The sequence below is a fragment of the Dermacentor silvarum genome, chromosome 1, assembly GCF_013339745.2.
Source record: "Dermacentor silvarum isolate Dsil-2018 chromosome 1, BIME_Dsil_1.4, whole genome shotgun sequence".
Taxonomy (NCBI): Eukaryota; Metazoa; Arthropoda; class Arachnida; order Ixodida; family Ixodidae; genus Dermacentor; species Dermacentor silvarum.
Window position 1 is genome coordinate 65,594,538 of NC_051154.1, and position 23,522 is coordinate 65,618,059.

The window sequence follows — 23,522 nt, forward strand, 5'->3', positions numbered from 1 at the left end:
GATCCCCTCTTGAGCACACCTGCATTCTCTCAGTTAATGAGCCACAACCGCTTCCTTCTGCTATTGTGGATAGGTTATTTCTCCAATAATGGCCAACAGTGTCATAGTGACAGGCAGCATAAGGTCCACTTCATCTTAACGCGTATTATTTTTTTTTCCTGGACACCTTATCCCCTTTCTGGGATCTTTCAATTGATTAGAGCCTGCTGCTGTTCGATGCCTTGCTGTCATGCAAGAAATGCACCCTGTCCAAATGCACGCAGCTTTGGTGTAAAATCCTCTTACTCTGCGACAGGATTTTTGCTGGACATTCTGATGTAGACCGCAAAACTTCCGCAAGTTGACTCCGAGATGGCATATGGAGCATATGCAGTGCTCACTTTGTAAGAAAAGTACCTGGAGAAAGAGTCGCATCTTGTGGGTTGATAATTGGTACACCAGTTCAGCCCGCTTCACCCGTTTACTTGAGAAAAAAACCCATGCATGCACTACAGTGCGAAGGAATAGAAAGGTGTCCCAAGCGATGACAAAAACTGGAGGAAAGGTTAAACCAGCAAGATTTGCAAAGAGCAGCTTCTCTTCGTCCAACTGGAAGGGCAAACATGAGTATGCTCACAACCAAGCGTAACAGTAGAATGCTAGAGTCCTCGAAGGTGGACAGGAAGATAAGTGAGAACAAAAAGATACATCAATGCATCAATCAGTGCAATGCTGGCACGGGAGCTGTGAACAAAGTAGATATTGAAGCGATTGAATGGCACAATCACAAGAAAGAATATGAAATTGTACAAGAAATGCTTCTGTGACCTCTTGAATGATGTTGTACTAAACTGCAACATAGTGCAAGACTGGTAAAAGGATGACTGGCAAAAGGCAAACTTATAAAAGGAAGCACACGGTAGACTTTCAACTTGAGCTAGTCTGCCAGCTAACAAAAAAATACTGCAAGGCAAACTCGTAGGGAGGCTGCCTGTCCAAGGGTGAAGACCCAATGCAGCTGACAGCGCATCACTTAATGCCTGTTATACTGCCAACTACAGTGAAAGAGAAACCAATACGAGTCTGCCATATCTGCACCCACGCAGAGCTGACAAAGGCAGCAAAGGGAATGTTGCTAAACGTGTACCAGCTGTTAGGTGCTACTTTGTGTGGTGCTTTCTATTGAAGAGCATCACATTAGAAAGGTGTTCTAAACAGGTGGACTTCTTAGTTAGATTAATTATTATTTGATAATTGCTAAGTGTTGACTGCAATGAGAAATACTTACCTGGTTAAGGTCAATCGCTAAAAACACATTAATGTGGAGCGTTGCAGCACACTACTACTAGCATGAAATGTCTATTGAACATGCAAACAAAAACTAAACAGAGTTTGTGGGGCAGTGGGGGAAAAAAAAACTTGACAGTCAAATGGTTTATGTTATATAATATGTATACAGTTAAACCTGCTTATAACAAACCTCCATATAACAAATTCCTGGATATAACGAAGTTTTTCTATTCCTCGCCGTTACTCTATAGAAGCACATGTATTTGAGACCTCTATGTAACGTAGTGGCAGCGTGAGACCCCCTTGAAATAAAAAATTTTCCTCACCAACAACTTAGAGATGTCGCCCAAAATTTTGTCATTTTTGCACGAGCAGCAACCAGAAGCACCTTCTCCGCCGTGACAGAATGCGAAGCGGCGGCGTCGCGCTTGGCACGCTCGAATTCAATATGGCTGCCTCCTACGCACTTCGAGCCTAGCTCCCGTAGCTTTGACCATGTGCTGCAGTACGTGTGCTTAGGCATTGGTCTACCAATTTAGTTAAACAGCGAATGTTTACAAGTTTATACGGCCGATAAAACTACTATCCTTACTTCGTATAGCTGTCTGCTAATTTGCTGTCGCAATCAATGCTTCACCTTTCGGGCGAAACTGGGACTTTTTTGTTCGTTGCAACTTCAGTGTATTGGGAGTAAATCTTGAGAGATAGTTGTATTTCTGTATGAAAGCATGAGGTGAGCGGTACTGTAAAGGATCTTTTCCCCTCTCCTTCAGTCACGGAAAACGGGTGCACGTTACAACTGAGGGCACGTTAGAATCGAGTAAATACGGTAAGCGTTTCTTTCTCGAATTTTCGTGCAGAACCTGCACAAAACGAAATCCTCTTTATAACGACGTTTTTCGGGAATTTGTCAATTTTGTTATATCCAGGTTTAACTGTAGTATTATAGATACTGCGCATGCTCTTTGTGTTGAATTCATTACCACCAGCAGCTGCAGCCTGTCCGTGCCTTGCTGGTGAATCGGTGAACCCTGCACTGTGTTGTTGCAATGGTGCCTTGCAATATGTTGCAAAGGTGACCACAAGCTACGTGTCTGCCTCGAAGACTAGAGCTAGTTGGGAAACCCGCCAGTAAAAGCTGCTTGCCGCAGCAATGGAAAAGCCATTTCATGTAATATGAAGAGAGAAGAAGTCGCAAACTTATTTCACCAGAGAGAGAAGTCGCAAACTAATTTCACCATAAACAAATTTCCCTCTTTTTGTACCTAACCAGTGGTGTTGTAGCACCCACCGATGCTGCAGTGCGGAGCGCTCTGGTCGGTGCTCTCAGCCGGCGCCTTGGTGCCGGCAGAAAATAGAAGAGAAAATAAAGAAGCACAGCGCGTGTTCGAAACGCAAGCTCGGCACGCCACAGTGTCGTTCTGAAAGCTAGCCACGCTGGTCGTCGCAGCCGCCGCCTCTGCACACCGCCTTCGCCTTCACGTCCCTCCTACAGTGTCATTCTTGTCACCAAAATAAGCATGGTATGGTCTACTTACCTGTTCTGGCTTTAGGACATTGTAGATTTCCTCATCCCTGAGTATGCTGCAAGCAGACAGAGGAACAGCCTGATTTTGGATTGCACGGGCAGCTCGCCCATGCACACGAAGAATTTCTTGCTCAGCTGACAACACTAACTTCTCCTGAAATAGGAAAAGCACAGATGAATACACAACCCAAGTGCCAGTGCTTCTGAGACAGCTTACCCGTTCAATCAGGTGCTGCAATCGCAACTTATACCGTTCACGTTCCTGGTCTAGAAACAGGTCCCGCATTGGAGACCCACTCAGTGACTGTGGTAGTGGAATCTGGGGAGTGAAGAACGCGTTACCAAATGCAGTGCCCCATATTAGACAAGCTGTAGCAATATCACTACACAGATATGTTAACTGGTCAATGAAGTTCAAGGTTCTCAAAATCACCACAACTGGAAGAACTGCAACTCAAATAAACAAAAATTTAAAAGAGTGCGAATTGAAATCCATTTTTCTTCTGAAGCATCAGGACTTACCAATATGCTTCCAACAGAACAAGTAGGTTTTGTTCTTGTTTTATGCAGCACAGTGTAGCAACATGCAATGTATACAAATATTCAAGGCTAACGCCAAGGTATTTCAACCACTGCTTTTAATCCAACAGCATTATACAGTCGAAACATGATTAACTGAAAACTGATTTTATGAAACTTTCGATTTACCAAGTGCATTCGTTTCGCCGACAAATATTCATTCAGCCCAATGAATAGAAAACTTAAATGTAATAAAGTGATATGAACTTACGTCCAAGCATAATTGAATAAAGTTTAGAAGAATATATGAGTAAACGTGTCGCAGCAAACCAGTAAGTTTCAAATTACTTTCAAATTTATTCAGGTATTGCTGCACTAGACTCATTACCATGCTGGTTTGAGATGGATAGTTTTCCTTTTACGAAATAGCCTATTTACCCTTAATAGAATAGACCGTTTTCAACATTCAATATGTATGCACAGCTGCCTGCCAGTGGCTCGATTGTAGTACTCCTCGCTGCTTTTCACCTGTACATTGATTCAATGTAACATTGAGGGGAATGCTGAAGAGAATCCCACTGTAGATATTTTTAATGAATTTTAGGGGGTTCTTAGGCGGTACGTCTCCTCAACCTGACACCAATTGCAGAAACTTTATTCTCCCCTCCCTGCCTTTTGATTTCGAGGGCAAAGTGGATTCGTCATGGCACTAACACAATGTGCTTCTAACCATAGTTGCCTTTCGGACCACTAAGGACGACAAATACATGTACTACCATCATGCTTTGTGGCAGCGGTGGCGTGGTGAAACTCACTGTGAAATTGGTCTATTCCTCATTTAAGTGTCTCAGCACAGAAACTCAGCATTATCTTATCACATGATGCAATCTGCTTTGTCGCAAACGAGTTGAAATGTGTACCGTTTTCTAAGTGCAGCCTTAGTCGACAATTTCTTGGTCCAAGAAAGCCCATGCCCGCAAAAATAATTTTTTTTGCTCATGAATTAATATAATATTCGCATGAGTGCTAAGAGTTTTCGATATTGCTACGTAGGAAGATCCAGACGAGAAGCTATATACAAGTATATTTACAAACAAATATGCCGCACTAGGCCAAGAGGCAACAGCCTGTTCTAGCCTCGAATCGTCATCATCTTTACACTGGTCCGTAGTACAACCCCCGGCGACAAAAGCGCCATCTCGGAGCGACTAAAGGCCGGACTCGGAAGCAGTGTATGTTGTAGGCCTTGAGCCTACTGACATGCACATCACTGGATGCCTCAGTAGAGGGAGAGGTGGAACTGACAGGAGCAACTTCGTACGTCTCTGGTGCTGCTGAGTGGTTTACGAGGCTGCAGTCGAGTAGGGGCAAGCTGGCGTGCATGGTCGGCAAGGGCGATGGCATTGTGCGCATACGCACTTGAGGTCGCAGCAGGAGGAAGTGCAGTATTAAGGAGTAAGGTCGGTTCGTGACCGTAGAGTAGATAAAATGGAGAAAATTTGGCGGTGTCATGCAGAGAAGAATTATACGCAAATGTTACGTAAAGAAGGGCAATGTCCCAGTCGTGGTGGTCCTTGTAAACCTACATGGAGAGCATATCTGTTAGGTGATATAATCTCGACCGGGTGAGGTGGGTCGTCACCGCAGGATTCAGGAGACGACGATGAAGGCGGGCATCGGGATGATGAAAAATAGAAAAGATTGTATTCACTTCATTGGTACATGGTTTTGACTCTATCCGAGTCTCGAGCGGTTCTACCTAACACGGGGGCCAGGACGGCCTTAAATCCCCTCGTGGTGGCCGGCATTTCCTTCGGGGAAGTCCTCTCTCCGGTGGTCAAGTTGACGACCTCCTCGCCCTCGGGTCCTCCTTCTTGGTAGCTCGTTGTTTTCGTCTGCTCCGTAGAGGTCAGACGCTCTCCCGGGGATGAAAGAGGATTATCTCGTCACGGGAAAGGCGCTCGAGCTTGATTCCCACATTTCACAGGTGCAGTTCCAAGCCGATCATAACAGCCCGTCCACCGTCACAGGAGGTCTCGAAGGGGTTGCAGCATCCAAGCACCTCGAAGAGACCATAGACCCCGTGCCTCTGCTTTGTTTCGCCGTTCGTTCCAAGGCAGGCCAGGTGACACCCTCTGGAAATAGACCACGCCAAGCCCAAGGCACAACAAACAGAGAGCACCCAACTAACCATGAGAACTGCCAGGTTCACATATTCTTCACGCAAAACCTTATCAGAATTAAACCTGCAGCCCTCGTTCGAGCTTCTTGAAAATTAACAAAAGAAACTAGACTTAAGTGCATATTTCAATTAACCTAATACCTAACGTTTTTGTTTCTTCTGCCCGGGAAAGCCACATTTATTGAGAGACTGAGAGTGCATTGAAAATGATCAGACGGATAAATGCTGCGCAGTGAGTTAGTTACTCGTTGGGTCAATAGTATCTGCCAGTACCAGCGCTTCTAAGGCAAAATGTACTGCGCTCTGATGACCGCTTGAACTCCTAATTAAGCTGATTCATAAAGTGGCATTTAAAGCCAGAAAACCAAAAGCCATACTCTATCTGCAATGGTAGCCGATAAACGCACCTACCCTGTAAGCATTGAATTACCCAAAATGGTTTGTTTCTACAAACCTCCAATGTCAATGCCTATCTACAAAAACAGCGCGTTCACGAGCCACCACCGTCGCAAAACCTGCCTCGCAGTTTTATTCGCGTAACTGGCGCGCATAACAATCACAACGAATCACCGAGATTAACGCGGAACCTTTGAAATTAAAAGAAATAAGGTCTTAATAACTAACAAACGAAAAAAAAAATGCAACGTGCTCTATTTACAAACGGGAACCTTATGGAGGCGCCCAATTCGACAATTACTACCTCCTAATGCGCACTCGATTAGGTCGCAATCTGAAAGTCATTGGGCCTCGCCATGGGCAATAAAGGGTGCCAGACATACACTGCCCCCTCCCGTCGCCTGTCAATTCGTGTGGCCGCGGCTTTCTTTCGCGTCTCAGAGAGGGAGGCCGTAAACGAGAGGAGAATCGCCATTCTTCCTTTGTGCTCGCTCTCGCGGCGCATTCCCCCTCATTGACTGTTTGACTGGCCCTGTGCGTGCGCGCGTACCTCAGCCAGGTTGCCACTTTCAGCCGCAGTCCTACTCGCGGAGACGCGCCCTTTTCTGATGTCATCCGCCTTAGACGTCTCCGTTTTCTCAACCACCATAACGAGCCCTTTGACGTTCTGCATGATGGCCTGTGCCCTTTGCTTACGGGCTGCGGTGTGGTGTCTTTCTCGAATTTGCGGTGCGCTAAATACTTCGCTCGTTTGCGCTGTCTGAAAAATTTTTGCCTCGCCAGGCGGTCACCGATTGTGCCTGTGCAATCCTCGATCGTCCGGGTCCTGCCCTGTTTGGCCGCCATATCAGTCTCCTCTCCTTTGGACGATTCCGGAACCCCGCTCAAATGCGTAGGTACAAGGGAGTTTTTCAGCGCCTCCTTGACCTCTTTAGGGCTGCTAAAACAAGCCTTGTCTCCGCAAGGAACGTGCTCCGGAATATCCACTGCTTCTACCTTCGCGACGTAATTGCTCTCTTCTGCCGCGATTCCTTCTTTAACAACCTTCAAATTAGTTTCTAATTCCTCTACCAGCCTCTGCTGCGGTATGCCCACTGAGCCGAATGCCTCCTCGCTAGCACCTTTTTCCCCGCTTTCATTAGTTATGTGCTGCGAAGCTTCCTGAGTGCCTATGTCATGAGGCCTTTTCCTTTCTTCATTGCCTTGCCTTATCTCTGCCGCGATCTCATGAGCCTGGGGACGCGGGAGAGCTTGGGCCGTATAGTCGCCAAAACTCAGACCCTTTTTCTTTAGCAGCATTTCCGAGCGATTTGAAAATAAGTAGGGGTGTTGTTTGGACAGATTCTGCGATACCGCGGCTTCAGTCATCAATAGTCCGAACGGCCCCTCGATCTTTACGCTGGCTATGGGCAAGCAAACACTATCCTCCTCAACTACCTGCCGGATCCACGCATGTTCCCCGGTAAAATCCTCAGGTTGCACGTACGCAGGGTGGACGATGTCCATTGTCGCAGCCGAGTCCCTAAGTACCCTACATGGCGTTCCGTTCACTGCGAGGTCGCGAATGTAGGGTTCTAAGAGCTCCAAGTTTCCGTCGTCATTTACGAAAGAAAAAACAATCCTAGGCTTCCGACAGCCGATCGCAAGGTGTCCAGGCTCCTGGCAACGGAAATAGACGACCGGTTTTCTAGCCTCAAACGCCCTTTCTGTTTTTCTTTCGTCTTTCGCTGCACTGTTATTCTGGCCTAAATTATCTGTCGGCATGTCTTTGGTCTCACTTCCAGCTTTCTCTTTGTGAAAGGGGCGCCTGTTTTCCTCTTTGCCGAATTTCGTCAACGGCCTGACGCGCGTTTTCTCGGATTCGCGACGTGCGGCGAATTCATCTGCTAGCACTGCAGCACGTTCTAAGCCCTTCTCGCCCGACCTATCTTGAATCCACAAGCGCATCTCTTCGCTCAAGGACCCATAGAACTGCTCCATGCAGATTAGCTCAACAACCTTGTCGTGACAACCGAACGCATCTTCCCCTTTTAGCCACTCAATTAAATTGGCTTTCAGTTTATAAGTGAAATCTTGAAAAGACTCGCCCGGTGTCCTAGCTGCCTCCCGAAAACGGCGGCGGAAAGCCTCCGCTGAGAGCTGATATTTCCTTAGCAACGCAGCTTTTACTTTCTGATAATCTTCTGACTCGTCCTTCGTTAGCCTTGCAATTATTTCGGTTGCTTCGCCAGGAAGAACGGTCAGAATCTGTTGCGGCCAACTCTCTAGTGCCAACCCGTTTCTCTCGCAGGTTCGTTCAAAAATAACGAGAAACAATCCCATGTCATCGTTAACCTTGTACGACGGCATGAGATCCCTTATTTTCACTCTTGCTTCACCTGAATGCCTTTCATCTATTGAGAGGTTATTTGCTGATTGCCTGGCCAGATCCCGCTGCACGTCTAGTTCTTTTAGCCTTAGTTCGTGAGCTCTCTGTTCCTCGCGTTCCTTTCCCTCTGCATCTCTCTGTTCCTCGCGTTCCTTTTTTTATGCAGCTTCCTTTTGATCAGCTCTCTGCCTTTCTCTTTCTTCTGCAGCATTTTGTTCAGCTTTCTCAGCTCTTTGCCTTTCCCTCTCCTCTGCAGCGTTTTGTTCAGCTTTCTCAGCTCTTTGCCTTTCCTTCTCTTCTGCAGCGTTTTGCTCAGCTTTCTCAGCTCGTTTCTCTATCTCTTCCCATGCTTCTGAAATTTCGTCCTCAAGAGCCCCGCACTTCTCAATCGCCTCAATAAGCTGTGGCTTTCTCTGACTTTTCCCGACCTCAATTCCCAGCTCTTCACAAAGTAATAACAACTCTGGCTTTTTCCGTTTGCCCAAATCCATGGTCAATCCCGAACGAGGACTTTCTTACTCAGCTGTGACGTGAGGAAGCTTTTAACAGGAGCCTGCACGTACAGAAACTAATTCGCCGTTTTAGAAAACACACAAGCTAAAACCTGGCAAATTCTCAAAGAAAGTCAAGCGTTCACCATTCTGCTGAAGCCAGGACGAAGGGTGGAGTATCCCATTGCTGCCAACCAGCTGATACAATCTCGACCGGGTGAGGTGGGTCGTCACCGCAGGAATCAGGAGACGACGATGAAGGCGGGCATCGGGATGATGAAAAATAGAAAAGATTGTATTCACTTCATTGGTACATGGTTTTGACTCTATCCGAGTCTCGAGAGGTTCTACCTAACACGGGGGCCAGGACGGCCTTAAATCCCCTCGTGGTGGCCGGCATTTCCTTCGGGGAAGTCCTCTCTCCGGTGGTCAAGTTGACGACCTCCTCGCCCTCGGGTCCTCCTTCTTGGTAGCTCGTTGTTTTCGTCTGCTCCGTAGAGGTCAGACGCTCTCCCGGGGATGAAAGAGGATTATCTCGTCACGGGAAAGGCGCTCGAGCTTGATTCCCACATTTCACAGGTGCAGTTCCAAGCCGATCATAACATAGGGCACAGTTTAGCCGCTCCATCAGTCCATTGGTTCCTTCAGGTTGCCTCGCACGATACAGTTTGAGACTTCACGCGTTTGACATCACCGTCGTTTACAAGTCCGGGCGAAAGCACTCTGACGTCGACTGCTTGTCTCGCGCTCCCGTCGAACCACGGACCAGGATGACGACACTTTCTTGGGACCCATCACTGTCGACGAATTCGCAGAACAGCGAGCCGACTCGTAACTAAGGAGCCTTGCAAACTACCTGGAAGGCAAGATTGCCGTTGTGCTGAAGGTGCTCAGGCGAGGATTGGCAACGTTTTTCTTGCAAAACGGCATTCTCCTAAAGAACTTCTCATCACTCCGAGCCAAATACCTCCTCGTGGTACCCTCAGCATTGCGTCCAGAGGTTCTGCAAGCTCTCCATGACGGCCCAAAGGCTGGAAACCTTGGTTTTTCCCACACGCTCGCGAGGATACAAGAAGAATACTACTGGCCTCGCCTCACTGCCAATGTCGCCCTTTACGTAAGGACATGCCGAGACTGTCAGCGACGCAAAACCCCGCCGACCGTTCCAGCAGATGGGGATGGACTTACTGGGGCCTTTCATGACGCCGACGTCCGAGAATAAATGGATCGTCGTAGCTACGGACTACCTCACTCGCTACGCCGAAACAAAACCCTTGCCCAAAGGCAGTGCCACCAAGGTAGCCAGATTCTTCGTTGAGAACATCCTCCTGCGAACCCCAGAAGTCCTCATCACCGACACAGGTACGGCCTTTACGGCAGATCTAACTCAAGCCATCCTGGTGGTGGTGGTGGTGAATTGTAGCAACAGGCGGGTTTAGCCTGGCGATCAAGGCCGGCAATTGCTCCACCCGAGCGTCTCTTACAATATTGCTGAAGGGTTTCACCATATGTACATTAAACCAGTCTCTTTTAAGAATTCCATAAGGAGACATGAAGTTTCTTTGCGGGCTATAACTGATCCCTTGGGAAATACAAGGTGTTGCAGGCACGCATGCGGAAGGTCGTTTTTTTCTAGATTCTCCAGGAGAGCGTCCCGTTCATCTTGGAATTTTGGGCACGACCACAGAAAGTGTTCAAATATCTCCCGTCTCGTCGCATGCCGTACAATTCGGAAAATTGATTCGCCCCGTCTTAAATAACCAGGCCGGTGTACTAGCAGACCCTGTCCTCATTCGATATAAAAGTGAGGCTTCCTATCGATGAAATCTCTTGGTTACGCAGGGCATATGTGGTGGAACCCAAAGCGACACAAAGTGATTTTCGAATGTCCGATTTTTTCACTTGATTACTCTTTGGAGCCTTGACTTTGGGAGGATGATAGAGCGCTGCGTATGCAAGCGCATCAGCTTTTTCGTTGCCAGTAATACTAATGTGGGAGGGAATCTCAGTGATGCTACTGTGGACTTCTGATTTGGAGCACTTTTTGGAGCATCAGAAATTTCATTTTGGAGCACTTTGGAGCAGGCAATTTGGCATTTGGGAGCAGCTTGGAGCAGCTGATTTTTCACATCCTGAAGTATTTCAAGAAAACGAGTGTACATGCGACACACACACACACAAATTGATATCGTGTCATATATTGCTAGTTTTCCCAGATGTCATTCCGTATATCCATAAACAAAAATGATGGACACATTGGCGGCATGCAGTTATTATAATCACATGTCATGCTGCACTTCAAACAAGCGACAGTAGAACCCCACTGTTACGTTCCCGGGCGCTGCGTCTTCCCGGCTGTTAAGCTCCCATAGTACCCAATGCATTGGTAGCACCGCTGTTGCGTCGCAAATGTGGGACCGTTCCCGCATCATGTGGCCTCTGGGCTGCTGTGCCTTTGTTCTGCGTTTTTCATGTTTGTATGGCATTCTTTACTGCTGCTCTACAAAGAGCATGGTGCCTGGGTTTCAAACCAAGTGAGGTGCAGAACTATGTGGGCATAAATATACAGTAGTTCTAGCGTTGTACCTGCAGACTGCCTCATTGATAGCAGTCTCTAGTGCAGTCAGTGAGGCATTGTTTTTTTTTTTGGTAGAATCGACCATGTTACTGAATGAAGGCTCTCATGCAGCCTTCTGAATCATCTTCCATTGACATGGAGGTTAGGAGAGTCACTGATAGATAGGCAGCAATGCAGCTGCTAGGTGCTTTCCAGCCTGTACTTTTGTATGATGCCTCACTTCTGCAGCCAGGTGTCTGTGCCAGCCCAAGTGGTCTAGTGAGCAGAGCTCATGATGAGGTTCTCTTTATGAAGGGGTGGTAGATAGGTATTGTTACGAGATATCGTGGCATTACGATAATAGAGTCGGCACACGATGTGCTAAGTCGCGGGTACGAGGTGCCGACACGCGAAATGCCTGGTCGCGGGTCCAAATAATAGACGCTCGGTAAGCTCAATCGCGCAGTCGGAGGGGCCGACGCGCGAAATGCCTAGCCGCGGGTCCGAGGAATAAACGCTCAAGGTGTCGACACTCGATGAGCGATGTGCCGACGCGCGAAATGCCTAGCCGCGGGTCCGACGAGTCGACACTCGGTGAGCGATGTGCCGACGTGCGAAATGCCTAGCCGCGGGCTTGAGGAGGCGACGCTCGATTAGCTTAGTCGCGCCTTCCGAGGTGCCGACGCGCGAAATGCCTAGCCGCGGGCTCGAGGAGTTGAGGCTCGCAGGGCCGACGCGCGAAGTGCCTAGCCGCGGGTCCGAGGAGTCGACGCTCGATGTGCTTAGTCGCGCAGTCGGAGGCGCGGATGCACGAAATGCTTAGGCAACGCCTCCTAAGCTTAGGCAAGGATCCGAGAAGCCCGCGCGCAATGTGCTTGATCGCCGAGTCGGAGACGCCTACGCGCGAAAGGCTTAGCCGCGTGACCGAGGATTCCGCGCCCGAAGCTAGGTCGCGAATCCGCGTCGCCGATGCTCCGAATGCTTGGCCGCGGGTCTGAGACGTCTACAAAAAGCGGGATCGGCCACGCTACTGAGATGTCCACGTAGCGCCCGCTCTAATACTAGTCGAGATTACGGAAACTGTCCAGAGATCGCGAAGAGACCGCAACAAGCGGTGCAGACGACGAACCGCGCTGGAGTCACGTGGCGGGCGCGGGCAATCGGTGGCTCCGGCACGACCTTCAATCATTTGCTTTTTCTGTGCTTGTTTCTGTATGGAGGAGATAGCTGAAGCGGCAAATTTGAAGACGGAGAAATGCGCTTTCCAACGAGTCCAAGATGGCGGCGCTCGGCTGCGCCGTTCCGGAGACATCGTGGCTTTAAAAACGCCGTTTCTTCGCGATTTCCGCGAAATTTTTCGGCACCTTGGCTGATACAACAATTTCTTTAGAGCACTTCTACTTGGTTTTCAGCGATGATATTTCGGAATCAGATAAAATAAGAGTTACAGAAATTGAAAATGATTTTCAAAAAATCGATTTTTAGCCATTTTTCGCGATGCGAAAGCCGCGTCCCCCCTTAATCGGGACGCACGCGCTAGTGCTGTTTCGTCTCCTGTTCGCAACTAAGGCTAGCCCTATCATCGCGTTGCACGTTTTAATTCCCCGTTGGTCCAATTGTCGGCGCTAGACGCCGCCAAATCCGAGACTGTTTGGCGCAGTTAGGCGCAATTTTCGTCGATTGTATCAGGATGGCGCAGTAAATCCCATTTGGAGCACTTTGGCGCAGTTGGCGCAGGAGTGGAATCACTGGAATCTACTGAAACTTTACTGTGAAGCCTTTGTTGTTGAGTTCCTTCACGAGGGCTAGTGATTTGCGTGGGAACTTGATGAATGGCAGACCACGGTATAGTTGTTGTAATGCGGCCTTTGAGTCCATAAGGACAACCACATTCTGCGGAGGCAGAGTCTTTAGTTTGCGCAGAGCAGAAGCTATTGCTACACCTTCCACAACTGTCGATGAGGCCATACAATCCGAACGGCCAGACCATGTATATCTCAGATAGGGAATATAGAATGCAGCTGTGCAGCGGTCTTCATCTACTTTGACAGAGCCATCTGTGTATACTTGTAGGTGATTCGGGTAAGTCGTGCGCAAATGTTCCAGGACTAGTGACTTGGCTTCTACAGATGAAATGCCGCCCTTTTACTGCAATCGTGGTATACTCAAGTCGCATGTGATCTCCTCGAATGTCCAGGGTGGTTCTATCTTTTCCCTCTGTCTCGAGCAGCGCAATTCTAAGACGCGAAGTGTGTTCAGTGCTGCATAAAAAGTGTGTTCAGTGCTGCATAAAAATGTGAGCGCCGGCCTGTTACTTATACGTCTTAACAGGGCTTTGCCGGGCGTAGACTCACTCAATCGTAGTAGCTGGATCACGAGAGTCTGGGAAGCCTGAAGTCGCAGAGGGCGTGACTCAGCTTTGTAGAGCACTTTCTTCTTCGACGCTGGCTGAGGGACTCCAAGGCAAAGTCGAGTACCTTTTCTGTGGATGGCTTCTAAGGGCTCGTATTGGCTATCTGAGGGTGACATCAGAAGTAGCTGCTATAGGATCCGACTAGTAACCAACGCTGTATGTAGCCGTAGCATCGACGTCAGCTGGTTGCCCCAGTGTATGCCAGCGACTTGCTTGAGCACATGGAGCCTCTGTGACGATGACGCCACAACGTGGTCAACAGCACGGCGCCAGAGTAGCCTGTGGTCCAAGGTAACGCCAACAAATTGGACATTAGTGACTTGTCAAATGTCGTATCCGTCCATATTCAGCTTCAAGCGTGTAGATTTTCTTTTAACTACAGGAAATAGTACGAATGATGATTTCCCTGCTGATAGTGATAATCCAAGCGTTGCCGGCCCTGATTGGCATTTACTGCTCCCTGGGCTATTCAAGTGAGGCGCCGATGCTGGTAGCCGGAGACCCATATCCAGATATCATCAGCATACATAGATATCTTCACTGGTGTTCGATGGTTTAGTACTCTTCGGAGGCTAGCCACGGCGATGTTAAACAAATGAGGGAGATAAAACACTCTCCTGTGGCACCGCCGTGAAATATACCTATTTCATCGCTCAAAGTGTCACCAAGACAGACTCTGATGCAGCAAACATTGAGAAACGTATGTATGAAGTGCAAGAGATGACCCGTGACGCCTATAACTTGTAACTGGCTGATGATGGCTGTTGGAGACACTTTGTTGTAAGCCTTGGAAACATCCATAAAAACAGCAAGTGTCGACAGGCTATCCGCACTCTAATGTTCTATGTGGCTTAGCAGGTCTAGCACATAGTCTTGAGCACTTAGACGCTACCGAAACCCAATCATGCACGGCGGTAGTTTTCGACCCTGCTCGACATACCAAGTGAGTCTTGTGCATGCCATCTTGTCCATTAGCTTCGCTGCACAGGAGGTCAGTGATACCGGTCTGTACGAGTCCAGAGCTGCAGGATTCTTTCCAGGCTTCAGAACCTGTACCACCCATGCTACCTTCCATAAACGTGGGATATCCCCTCTGGCCCGCACTTGGTTAAAAAATGCCAGCAAATCAAGTCGTCGTTCAACCGGTAGGTTGGTCAGCATCTGATTACTGATATGGTCAGGTCCCACCGCACAGCGACGTCGGAGGCTGCTCATACCTAGTATACCTAGTTCAAACTCTCTTGTGTAAAAGAGCATCCATCAGAGACGACAATAGCGGTGGAAGTGGGTTGGTTGTGCAGGCTGACCTTCCAGAAGAGTATACTTGGGCAAAGGCATTCGCAAGACAAGTGAGAGTCTTGCCTAACTTCAATGCTAGGGCTTCAAATGGCTTGTTTGGTCGAAAGTTTCCAGCGAGGTTATTAACGACCCACCATATCCTTGGAACTGGCGTGAAGACCGATAAGCTTGCACAAAATTCTGCCCACTGATCTCTTCTTAGTTTCCTCGTGTAACGTCGAATCACTGCGTTAGTTCTGTTATATACTGTCTTCATTGGTGGGTCACCCTTCGTCCTCATCAGCCTCCGTTCTGCTCTTCTACGGGCAGCGCATAGATTTTTTAGCTTTAGATCCGAAGCGGGGAAGTGGTCGGGTAGCTTCAGCTCAGCAGTAGCTAATCTCTTGCTACGTAGCATGTCTGCGAACAGGTCTCCAGATGATTCACTTAGGCCGTCCCTGTATGTATCCCAATGCGTCACAGGACAGGATTTTCGGCTGTTGGTTCTATATCCAGCAATGTTGACGAAGACAGGAAAATGGTCACTACCCATTCTATTTTTATTCGTCGTTGACGATGCGAGGATGTCCGCTGAGTGTAATGTCAAGTCAATGACACTGTAAGAGGCCGGTGGTCGAAAAAATGTTGGCTGTTTGTCATTCACTACGCAGAGTCGCTCAGTGTCTAAAGCACTAACAATTTGCTCCCCATGTCCATCAATCACCTTGTCACCCCAAAGAGTATGGTGTGCATTAAAGTCCCCACATAAAATCCTCGGAGCTGGGCAGCGGCTGCATAGGTCTCTTATGATTTCTCCCATCGAGACCTTCTGGCGAGAGCTCACATATAAGGACGCCACACTGAGGCTTCGGTTTCCCAGCCGCACTTGAAAAGCAGTGACCTCCAAAGAACTGCTGTACAGGTCTTGAACTGGTAGGACGTAATGTGGTATTTCACGTCTGACATATGGCGCGGTGCTTCCTTTCGGAAATGTCGGTATATGGTTTCCATGTGCGACATAACCAGCAATTGATCTGGAATTTGCAAGACCAGCCTCGGACAGGGCCAATATTGGAAGTCATGTTGCGTAAGAAAAGCGACAGTTCAGGTAAATGGCACGCAAGACCCGCACAGTTCCATTACATAATAAGTGGCACCTTTGGGCGAGATGGTGAACATTGTGTCCTGACCACATCCATATTGTTAGGTGCTTAAGAAGAGGCAGAGCTTAGAATCACCGACTTGAGAGCCAGGACTACTTCGAGCATGTCCTTCATCGAGCTCGCCGGCATCTTCTTTATGTGTGATCGCAGGGCCTTGAAGAGAGCACGTAGCACCTGTTGGCAGTCCTCCTGTGGTGTTTTTTCATCGCAATGTGATTGGGGTCGCTGCAGTGCAGACACATAGCTTTGCTGTTCCGGTTGTTCAGCAGTCTTATTTTCTGTGGGGTCTCTGTTCATTGATTTGACTGCTTTAGCCAGTCCGCTGCGCGATGGCACCACTGTGTCCTGGGTTCCTGAAGGAGGCTTCAGGCTTGGGAAATCAGTTTCACTCCATTTGATGTCGTCCGACTCTCTACGACTCTCCTTCCTTTTCTTTGTCTTATTCTTCTCATCCTTTGCTGTTGGCCCCAAGATAAACGTTTTCTTTCGCTTTATTGCCGCTGCCCGCGTAGGACACTTGCTATAACTAGCTGGATGACCAGCACTACAGTTAGCATAAAGAAAGTTCTCGCTGCACATGCATGTTTTGAAATCATGCGGTCCTCCACATCTCTTACACCGCTGCTCACCACGGCAGTACTTGGCCACATGTCCAGAGCGCTGACACTAGAAGCACCGCGGTGGTGTCTCAACGTAGTCAATGGTCTTGTGTCTTGTGAAGCCCAAGTTGATCTTCTCTGAGTCGTCTGTGTTTGGAGCGAACGTTAGCCTGGTTAGCTTGGAGCGAACGGTGCTGGTTCGCCTGGACTCCCATTTGGATTCGGACGTTTGGACGCGTCGCGTGACTCTCCTTGCATGATAAATACCTTATGGTTTTAGGTAGTCCAACAGTTCCTCGTCAGTGTACCACTTCGGCACTCCTCTAATAATACAAGTGCTTTGCAGGTATGAATTGGGCAGTCATGCTGAGATTGCAGTCCCCGAGATTGACTTGCAACTGAGAAGGGTGTCACATGTGCTTCTGTCTGTACATCTAGAAGTAGCGCCCCTTGAGCAGTAAATCGGCTCCTAACTGGCAATGCGCCAAGAATTTCTTCAATTTCTGTAGATATTCACTGTTTGCAGGTCGGCTCCTTCTGTGACAGGTGTAATAATCACTGGGATTCCGACGGTCCTCTCCTTGCGGTGACGCACAAGCCTGAAGCCTTCATTGTCCAGATCTGTGATGTCAGCTATGTCACAATCATCAATAAGCGTAGACTCGTTGTCTGCTTATGTAGCCTTATATCGCTTACATTCACGGTTGCTCTCAGGGTCAGTCGGTTGTCTCTGTCCCGGTGTCAGGTCAGGCGTAGTCATGACGGAGCTCCCGCTGCTACCAGATCGGGCTGTCCTACAGGCTCCTACCGAAGCGGCGGGAGGCGAAGTATACTAACTCTAGAGGAAAAGCTGGGCGAAAAAAGCTGGAAGCTCAAAGGCGCCGCCATGTTGCTAAAACAAATTTTTGTAGCACTAAAAATCTTCACAATATTAGGCAAAAGCAAGCACTTACCCGTAGCACGTAGGCACGGACAACATTTGGAGTTCATTCCTTATATTTTTCAGAAAGATCAGATGGCTATTTAGAAAACTTTTATGTGAAATTTACGGTGTCTTAAATGTTGCGTTTTCAGGCACCTTAACTACAGCATATACCACTTATAACGTAACCGTTTATAGTACAGAACTGGCCACAACGCGGCCTTTTCCGACTCCCGTTTACCCTCCCACAGAACTCCATGTATATGCATACCGCTTACAGTGCAGCCGCGCGAGACGAAATGCCGGTTATAATGCAGTTTCTGCAGGAAAATCTCGCCAACAAGGGAGGCAGCGTGCATACTTCTCAAGAAAGTGCGCCTACCGATGGGAGAGGAGATCAACGAGGGCGATGCGGAGGAGGAGCATGAGAGGCGGAGCAAACGAACGGAAAAAAATGCGCGCGTAGGTTGTCTAGGTGACGGAGAAACCTTTTGCTCGGCTGCTTATCAGCGATGCGTTTTGCACTGAACGCGGCTTCAGTTTCTGTGCACCCGTTGCGATGCGTGTCATGAAGTGCAGAAATCACGCGAGCGACACTGTCAATTTAAGCAGTATTCCGCAAATTTAGTTTGGAGCTACAGTAAAACCTCGTTAATTCGGACTCGTCCTCTAGTCCCGACCGGCGTATGCATTATTCAATGCAATCAAACTCTCCTTAATTCGGCCTTATTTGGCCACACATCGGTTAATTCGGACTACTTTCAGAGCTCGGTGAGCAGGAGCGCCACAAATGTGTGACGCAAAAGAGCAAGAACGGCACGAGCGTCCAACCGAAACGAAGTGGCGGTTGGACGCTTCGTACGTGAATGACAGCAACGCCGGAACGCTTTGAGCCTATTTGCGCCTTTAAAGCCTGTATTCTTGCGTTTACCGCCGCGCATAACACCGCGTTGGCCGCGGGCTTTCGTAACTCCGTAGTCGTCATCCACGATCGCGTCGATAGCGGCCGCGGTTTTCTCCGCAGCGGTTGCGGCAAACAGTAGTTTCGTTTTTACTCGTTACGCGCGTCGGCTGCGTGCCTAAAAAACTGCGTAGTCGCCATCGATGATCACATAGATAGCGACCGCGGTTTCGACTGCAGTTGTTGCAGCGAATGGTAGTTAATTCGTTCAGACTCTGAGCGTACGTCGGGCGCGTGCCTTCAGCACCGCAATGTCGCCGTTCATAATCCGTTCCGGTTTTTTCCGCAGCGGTTGCGGCAAACAGTTGTTTCACAGGCTACATCGCGATTATGTTTTCGCCAGCTCACTGGCGAAAACGTAATGGCGATGTGCGCGCGAAAGTACACAGCGTGTCTACATGCTTGGTCTATATGTTTTGCATACGTGCAGGGCTGGTTATAGTGTGGTACCACTTATAGTGCAAATATTCGCGACACCGGCGACTTACGTTATAAGCGGTCTACACTGTAGATGGCGCTACCATACTGCCAAAGGCTCCGGATCGCGTTGATTGTGTACCTGCCCAAAGTGCCAACAAGGCAGCGCCCTTGCGGTTCCCGATTTCAATACATGCATACCTGCCAACCTCAAGACTTTCAAATTCGTAAACTCGCGACCGAGGGGGGGGCACGGGAATTCTGCCGAGGTATACGACTTCAAACCCACGTGGAAGTACTGATAGTCTACTACTGACGAGGCTTCGAGCATGCCATCCCACTTCGCAACGCTACGGCTACGAAGCACCGGAGTGCCAAAGTTGCACTGTGCCCGATGCAGAAGCACGTCGCACTAAAAAAAAAAAAAAAAAAAACACAAGGCCCACCAAACAGGTCATACTCGCGAGAAAAAGCCTAGCGAAGGTGACAGGAGAGACGACAAGCCACAGCCTCCAATACAGAAACTGTGCCTGCCGCATCTACCTGCAATTGCTGTCGTCTCTGGGGGCGGCACTTACGTACAGGTGGGTCTCTATGTTGAGAGTAACGACAACCAGTAACTTCCGGCCGTCGTCAGGTCGTCCAACGACCCGATGACGAAGGCAACGTCACAGAGTGAAAAATGTCCTTACTCTGCAGACAATAAAGGTTACGGCGCACACCCCGATCTCTATGCGCCCCTATGTAAGTGGCGCCCCCGCCCACCAGCAACGGTGCGACTTTATTAGGAATTAAAAACAAAATTTCGAGAATATAACCACTTTTCCGTAAAATTGAGCCGACATTCATAATATCGTAAGACGGGTACAATTCGTACACTTTACGGAAAATTCGGAAGAGTTGGCAAGTATATACATAGGCGCTATGAAAGCTTTTCCTCTAGAATTTATATAACTACATGGTGCTCGCCGCCCTTGTTGTAAAGTGACTTACTTTCTTTGCTGGGCACAGCATCGCCAAATAGAGTTTGATCTTTGACAGTTTAGATTCTGCGCTTCCACGTCATGAGCATGTGACAATATAACGACTGGATTGCTAAAAACACACGAGCCAGCCTGAGACGAGCCAATCCTGAAAATCCAATATGGCAGCACTCGTCAGTTGCTCGCATTCGTGGTGGTGCCAGCGGCCGCTACCTCAATTTAAGGTGCATGCTGGTGACTTCTTGCTTCTGCGATGCTTTCTTGCATAGTTATATTATAGGGCGTATAGAATTTAGCGACAGTACGTAAAACAAACAAACAAACAAAATTTGAGGTCGCGTCCGCAGGTATGCACTTCAAGGAGTTTTAGGGACCCTTGAATCTGTTTTTGCAAATTCTATGGTTTTCTAGAGGATTTCAAGGTGTACGAATCCTGTTCAAACTATACTCGCGGACAACTTTCTGAGGCAATGAAGGGAAAGCTACGGGCGCGTGACTGCTGCATGTGTGTTAGCATGCCAAGTAGTCCGGCAGCATTTGACAGCGCTCTTGGTCGCTTGGAACAGATGCGGAATCAACATAGCTTCCACGTGCGACGGTTTCGTGTTTGCTCAGACGCGGAAGGGAAAAGCCGCAAAGTAAGCAAGCATATACACTCAGTGGTGTGTTCTGTCTTATGTAATTGTTGCTAATAAGGTGTTTATGTTTTTTCTTCGACAGCCTACACTAACGTGGATTTAAACGCGAGGCTCTTTTCAGAATCGCTCTCACTTGTACGCACTTTGCCTCCATAGCTTTCCCTTCATTGCCACAGAAAGTTGTCTGCGAGTATAGGCCAGGATCTCGGCAAGATGAGCCCTATGCGAATTCTACTCTCTCTTCTAGCCTTACCCTTGCACAGAACTCGGCGATCTTAGCATTGCAAAGATTTCACAACTTGGCAATCTGGAAAAGCTAACATAGAGGTACTATTCTTACCATGGGCACAGAGAGGCGTGACGATGGATTTCCTTCGAGGACATAGGAGCCACGATTGAGAAGGTAGTCCTTGAAACCTTGGGGTGGTTTGGGGTGTACAACCAGCATGGCCTGACGCCGCTTCTCCACTTGCTTGCGGATGTCTAGATACATCTGGAAGCCATTGGTGACTGGTTGACTCACTTCCTCTATGAGGGTTGGAGGCTCTAAAGGAGAAGCTACGCCTGCCTGCTGCTGCTGCTGCTCCTGCTGCCGTTGCTGTGTTGGCAGCTGCTGTTGCTGCTGCTCTTGCTGCCGCTGCTGTAGTGGCTGCTGCTGCTGCTGCTGCTGTGATGGCTGCTGCTGCTGCTGTGTTGACTGCTGTTGCTGCTGCTGCTGCTGTGGTGACTGTTGCTGCTGCTGCTGCGGTGACTGCTGCTGCTGTTGAGGCTGCTGCTGATCTTCCCGAGCTCTCAGCTTGCGCTTCCGAGGGTGTACCTCAGGTGCATCCTCCACTTCTTCCTCATGGGTCAAGGCAGCCCTGTGGCTACTTCGTGTGACCCTCTGACAGCGTTCTTCTTCTCGCCGTCGCTCCTTCTCTTCCACAGCCTGCTCACTGGGAGATCCTTCACTCAAGGATTCCGCAGCATTCACTACATAAGGCAAGGCAGGCTTGCTTGAGGAAACCTTGCGCTCTTTGGAGTTGGCACCACCAGCTGGTTCAGTACCTTCAAGATTACCTGTGCCACTTGAAGGCAACACTATCTTGAGTGGTGGCACCTTGGGAGAATGTCCATTTCCATAAGAGTCCTGGGTGGTAGGGTCACATCCATCTCTTGCTCACTGGGGCCACTTTCCGTGTCTGAACTTGAATTGTTACCACGTTTACGAGGGCATGCAGCGTCGCTGTCCGACGCCCTTGCCTTATCACCACGTGAAGAGCGCCCTTTGCCTGTGGGTGTGAGGGTGCCATTAGTGCTGTCATTGCTGCTGCGTCGACGTTTCCGGAGTGGCTCTTCTGAAAGAGCATCTTCACCATGCGTGTCAGAAGTTGAGCCATTTAGGGTAGAAGGTCGGCCATTGAAGCCAAACTCTGTTCGCTGCTAGTCAGAGGACTGCTGGAAGACACTACGTCGGTGCTGTTGAGGTAATAGTTGTGGTGGAAGGTTCTTCTTTTTTACCATTATAGGTATACCCATCTGCTCGAGCTTCCATGCTGGAAAAACAGGAAAGGTGTCTGGACGTGACTGAGGAATCGTACACTGGGACAGTGTGGTTCGGGAGCAACTCCTTATCATCACTTGTCTTAACAGACTGGAAACGCAAGGTCAAGCGGGCCGAGCCAGGACTGTTCACCACTGCAAGAAAAACAGCATTGAAACTAGTTGAGTAAAAGTCTAATGCCACATACAAACTATGATTACTACCTCTTAGAGAGAGAAAGCAGCAGCAAGCACATATTATACTGTGCTGTGAGGGGGTTACTAAAATAAACAAACACTATTGTAACAGTATTATTTACACACACAGCTTCTCCACAACAGTGATCATTATCTGACCACTGTGCATCATAACATACGATGGAGCCCTATGAATTAACAAATGCATTAAAAGTTCGGAGACACACAGGCTATACATTAGTTCCTTTTCATTTTTAACTTAAAACCAGTCAATACTCAACGTAAAATTCAATCACACTGCTGTGCACAGTGGACATTTATCTTGAGTGTTTTTCTATTAAAAAGAAGAGAAAGGAAACAGCAAAGAAACGTGTTAAACTTTTCTGGAGGCTGTGGAGATTGAACCAAGGAGCTAATGCCCGGAAGTACATCTATCATATATCTGGGACAATGCATTTACACAAGAAAAATTCTGATGGTTGCTCACATGAACAAGTTGGTGGGAGATAAGTGCAGGTCAGTTCGAGGACAAGGAGAGGGTTCCCTAGTGAATGTTTAGCTGCCAGTTAGCACTAGTGTTTCTCGTTTGCTCTCCGTCCTGTCTTTCGTGCTATTTTATCCTTGACAAAGCGTTGTGGAGTTTTCTGAGCTTCTCTAATTGTGCCATATAGCTGGACCTTTTGTTATGGTTGCAAGCTAAACTAGCCTCTCCCAAGGCGATGTAACATTGCTCTTCCGCCTTGGTTCGGTGTGGCACTCACAAACACTTATTTTTCCGTCTCGCAATGGCCGATACGAACTACTTTTAACCGAAGTGGAGAAATGCAAGGCATTCGAAGTTCAAATAGGCTACTTCAGAAATACTCTGCCGCAAAAAGTACTTCAATGCGTTCGGCAGAAGCGGAGTTATTGGCAATCAAACACGCCTTCACAGTGCTTCCGGTCCTTCTTCAATGCCTTGACACCGAAGGCTACGGCAAAGTGGGGCATGCCCACGCTCTGCCCACTGAATGTCACCGGGCACGCAGTTCAAATTTGATCTTGGATGTAAAAGTACACGTGAATTACTTCCGATTTGGGACGCCTACAGTTGCGCCAAACGTGAGCAAATGCGTTGTC

The 23,522-nt window shown here is 48.5% G+C and overlaps 1 protein-coding gene across 1 annotated transcript in view; it reads right to left on the bottom strand.

Annotated features, from left to right (window-relative positions):
* The window catches only part of LOC119443837 (ankyrin repeat domain-containing protein 12-like), an 80,444-nt gene that overhangs the window by 16,737 nt on the left and 40,185 nt on the right, over window positions 1–23,522 (bottom strand). The window contains 6 exon segments of the mRNA XM_049663097.1: window positions 2,808–2,951; window positions 3,015–3,116; window positions 21,025–21,824; window positions 21,827–22,073; window positions 22,076–22,140; window positions 22,143–22,361. Coding sequence (XP_049519054.1) covers window positions 2,808–2,951; window positions 3,015–3,116; window positions 21,025–21,824; window positions 21,827–22,073; window positions 22,076–22,140; window positions 22,143–22,361 — 1,577 coding nt within the window.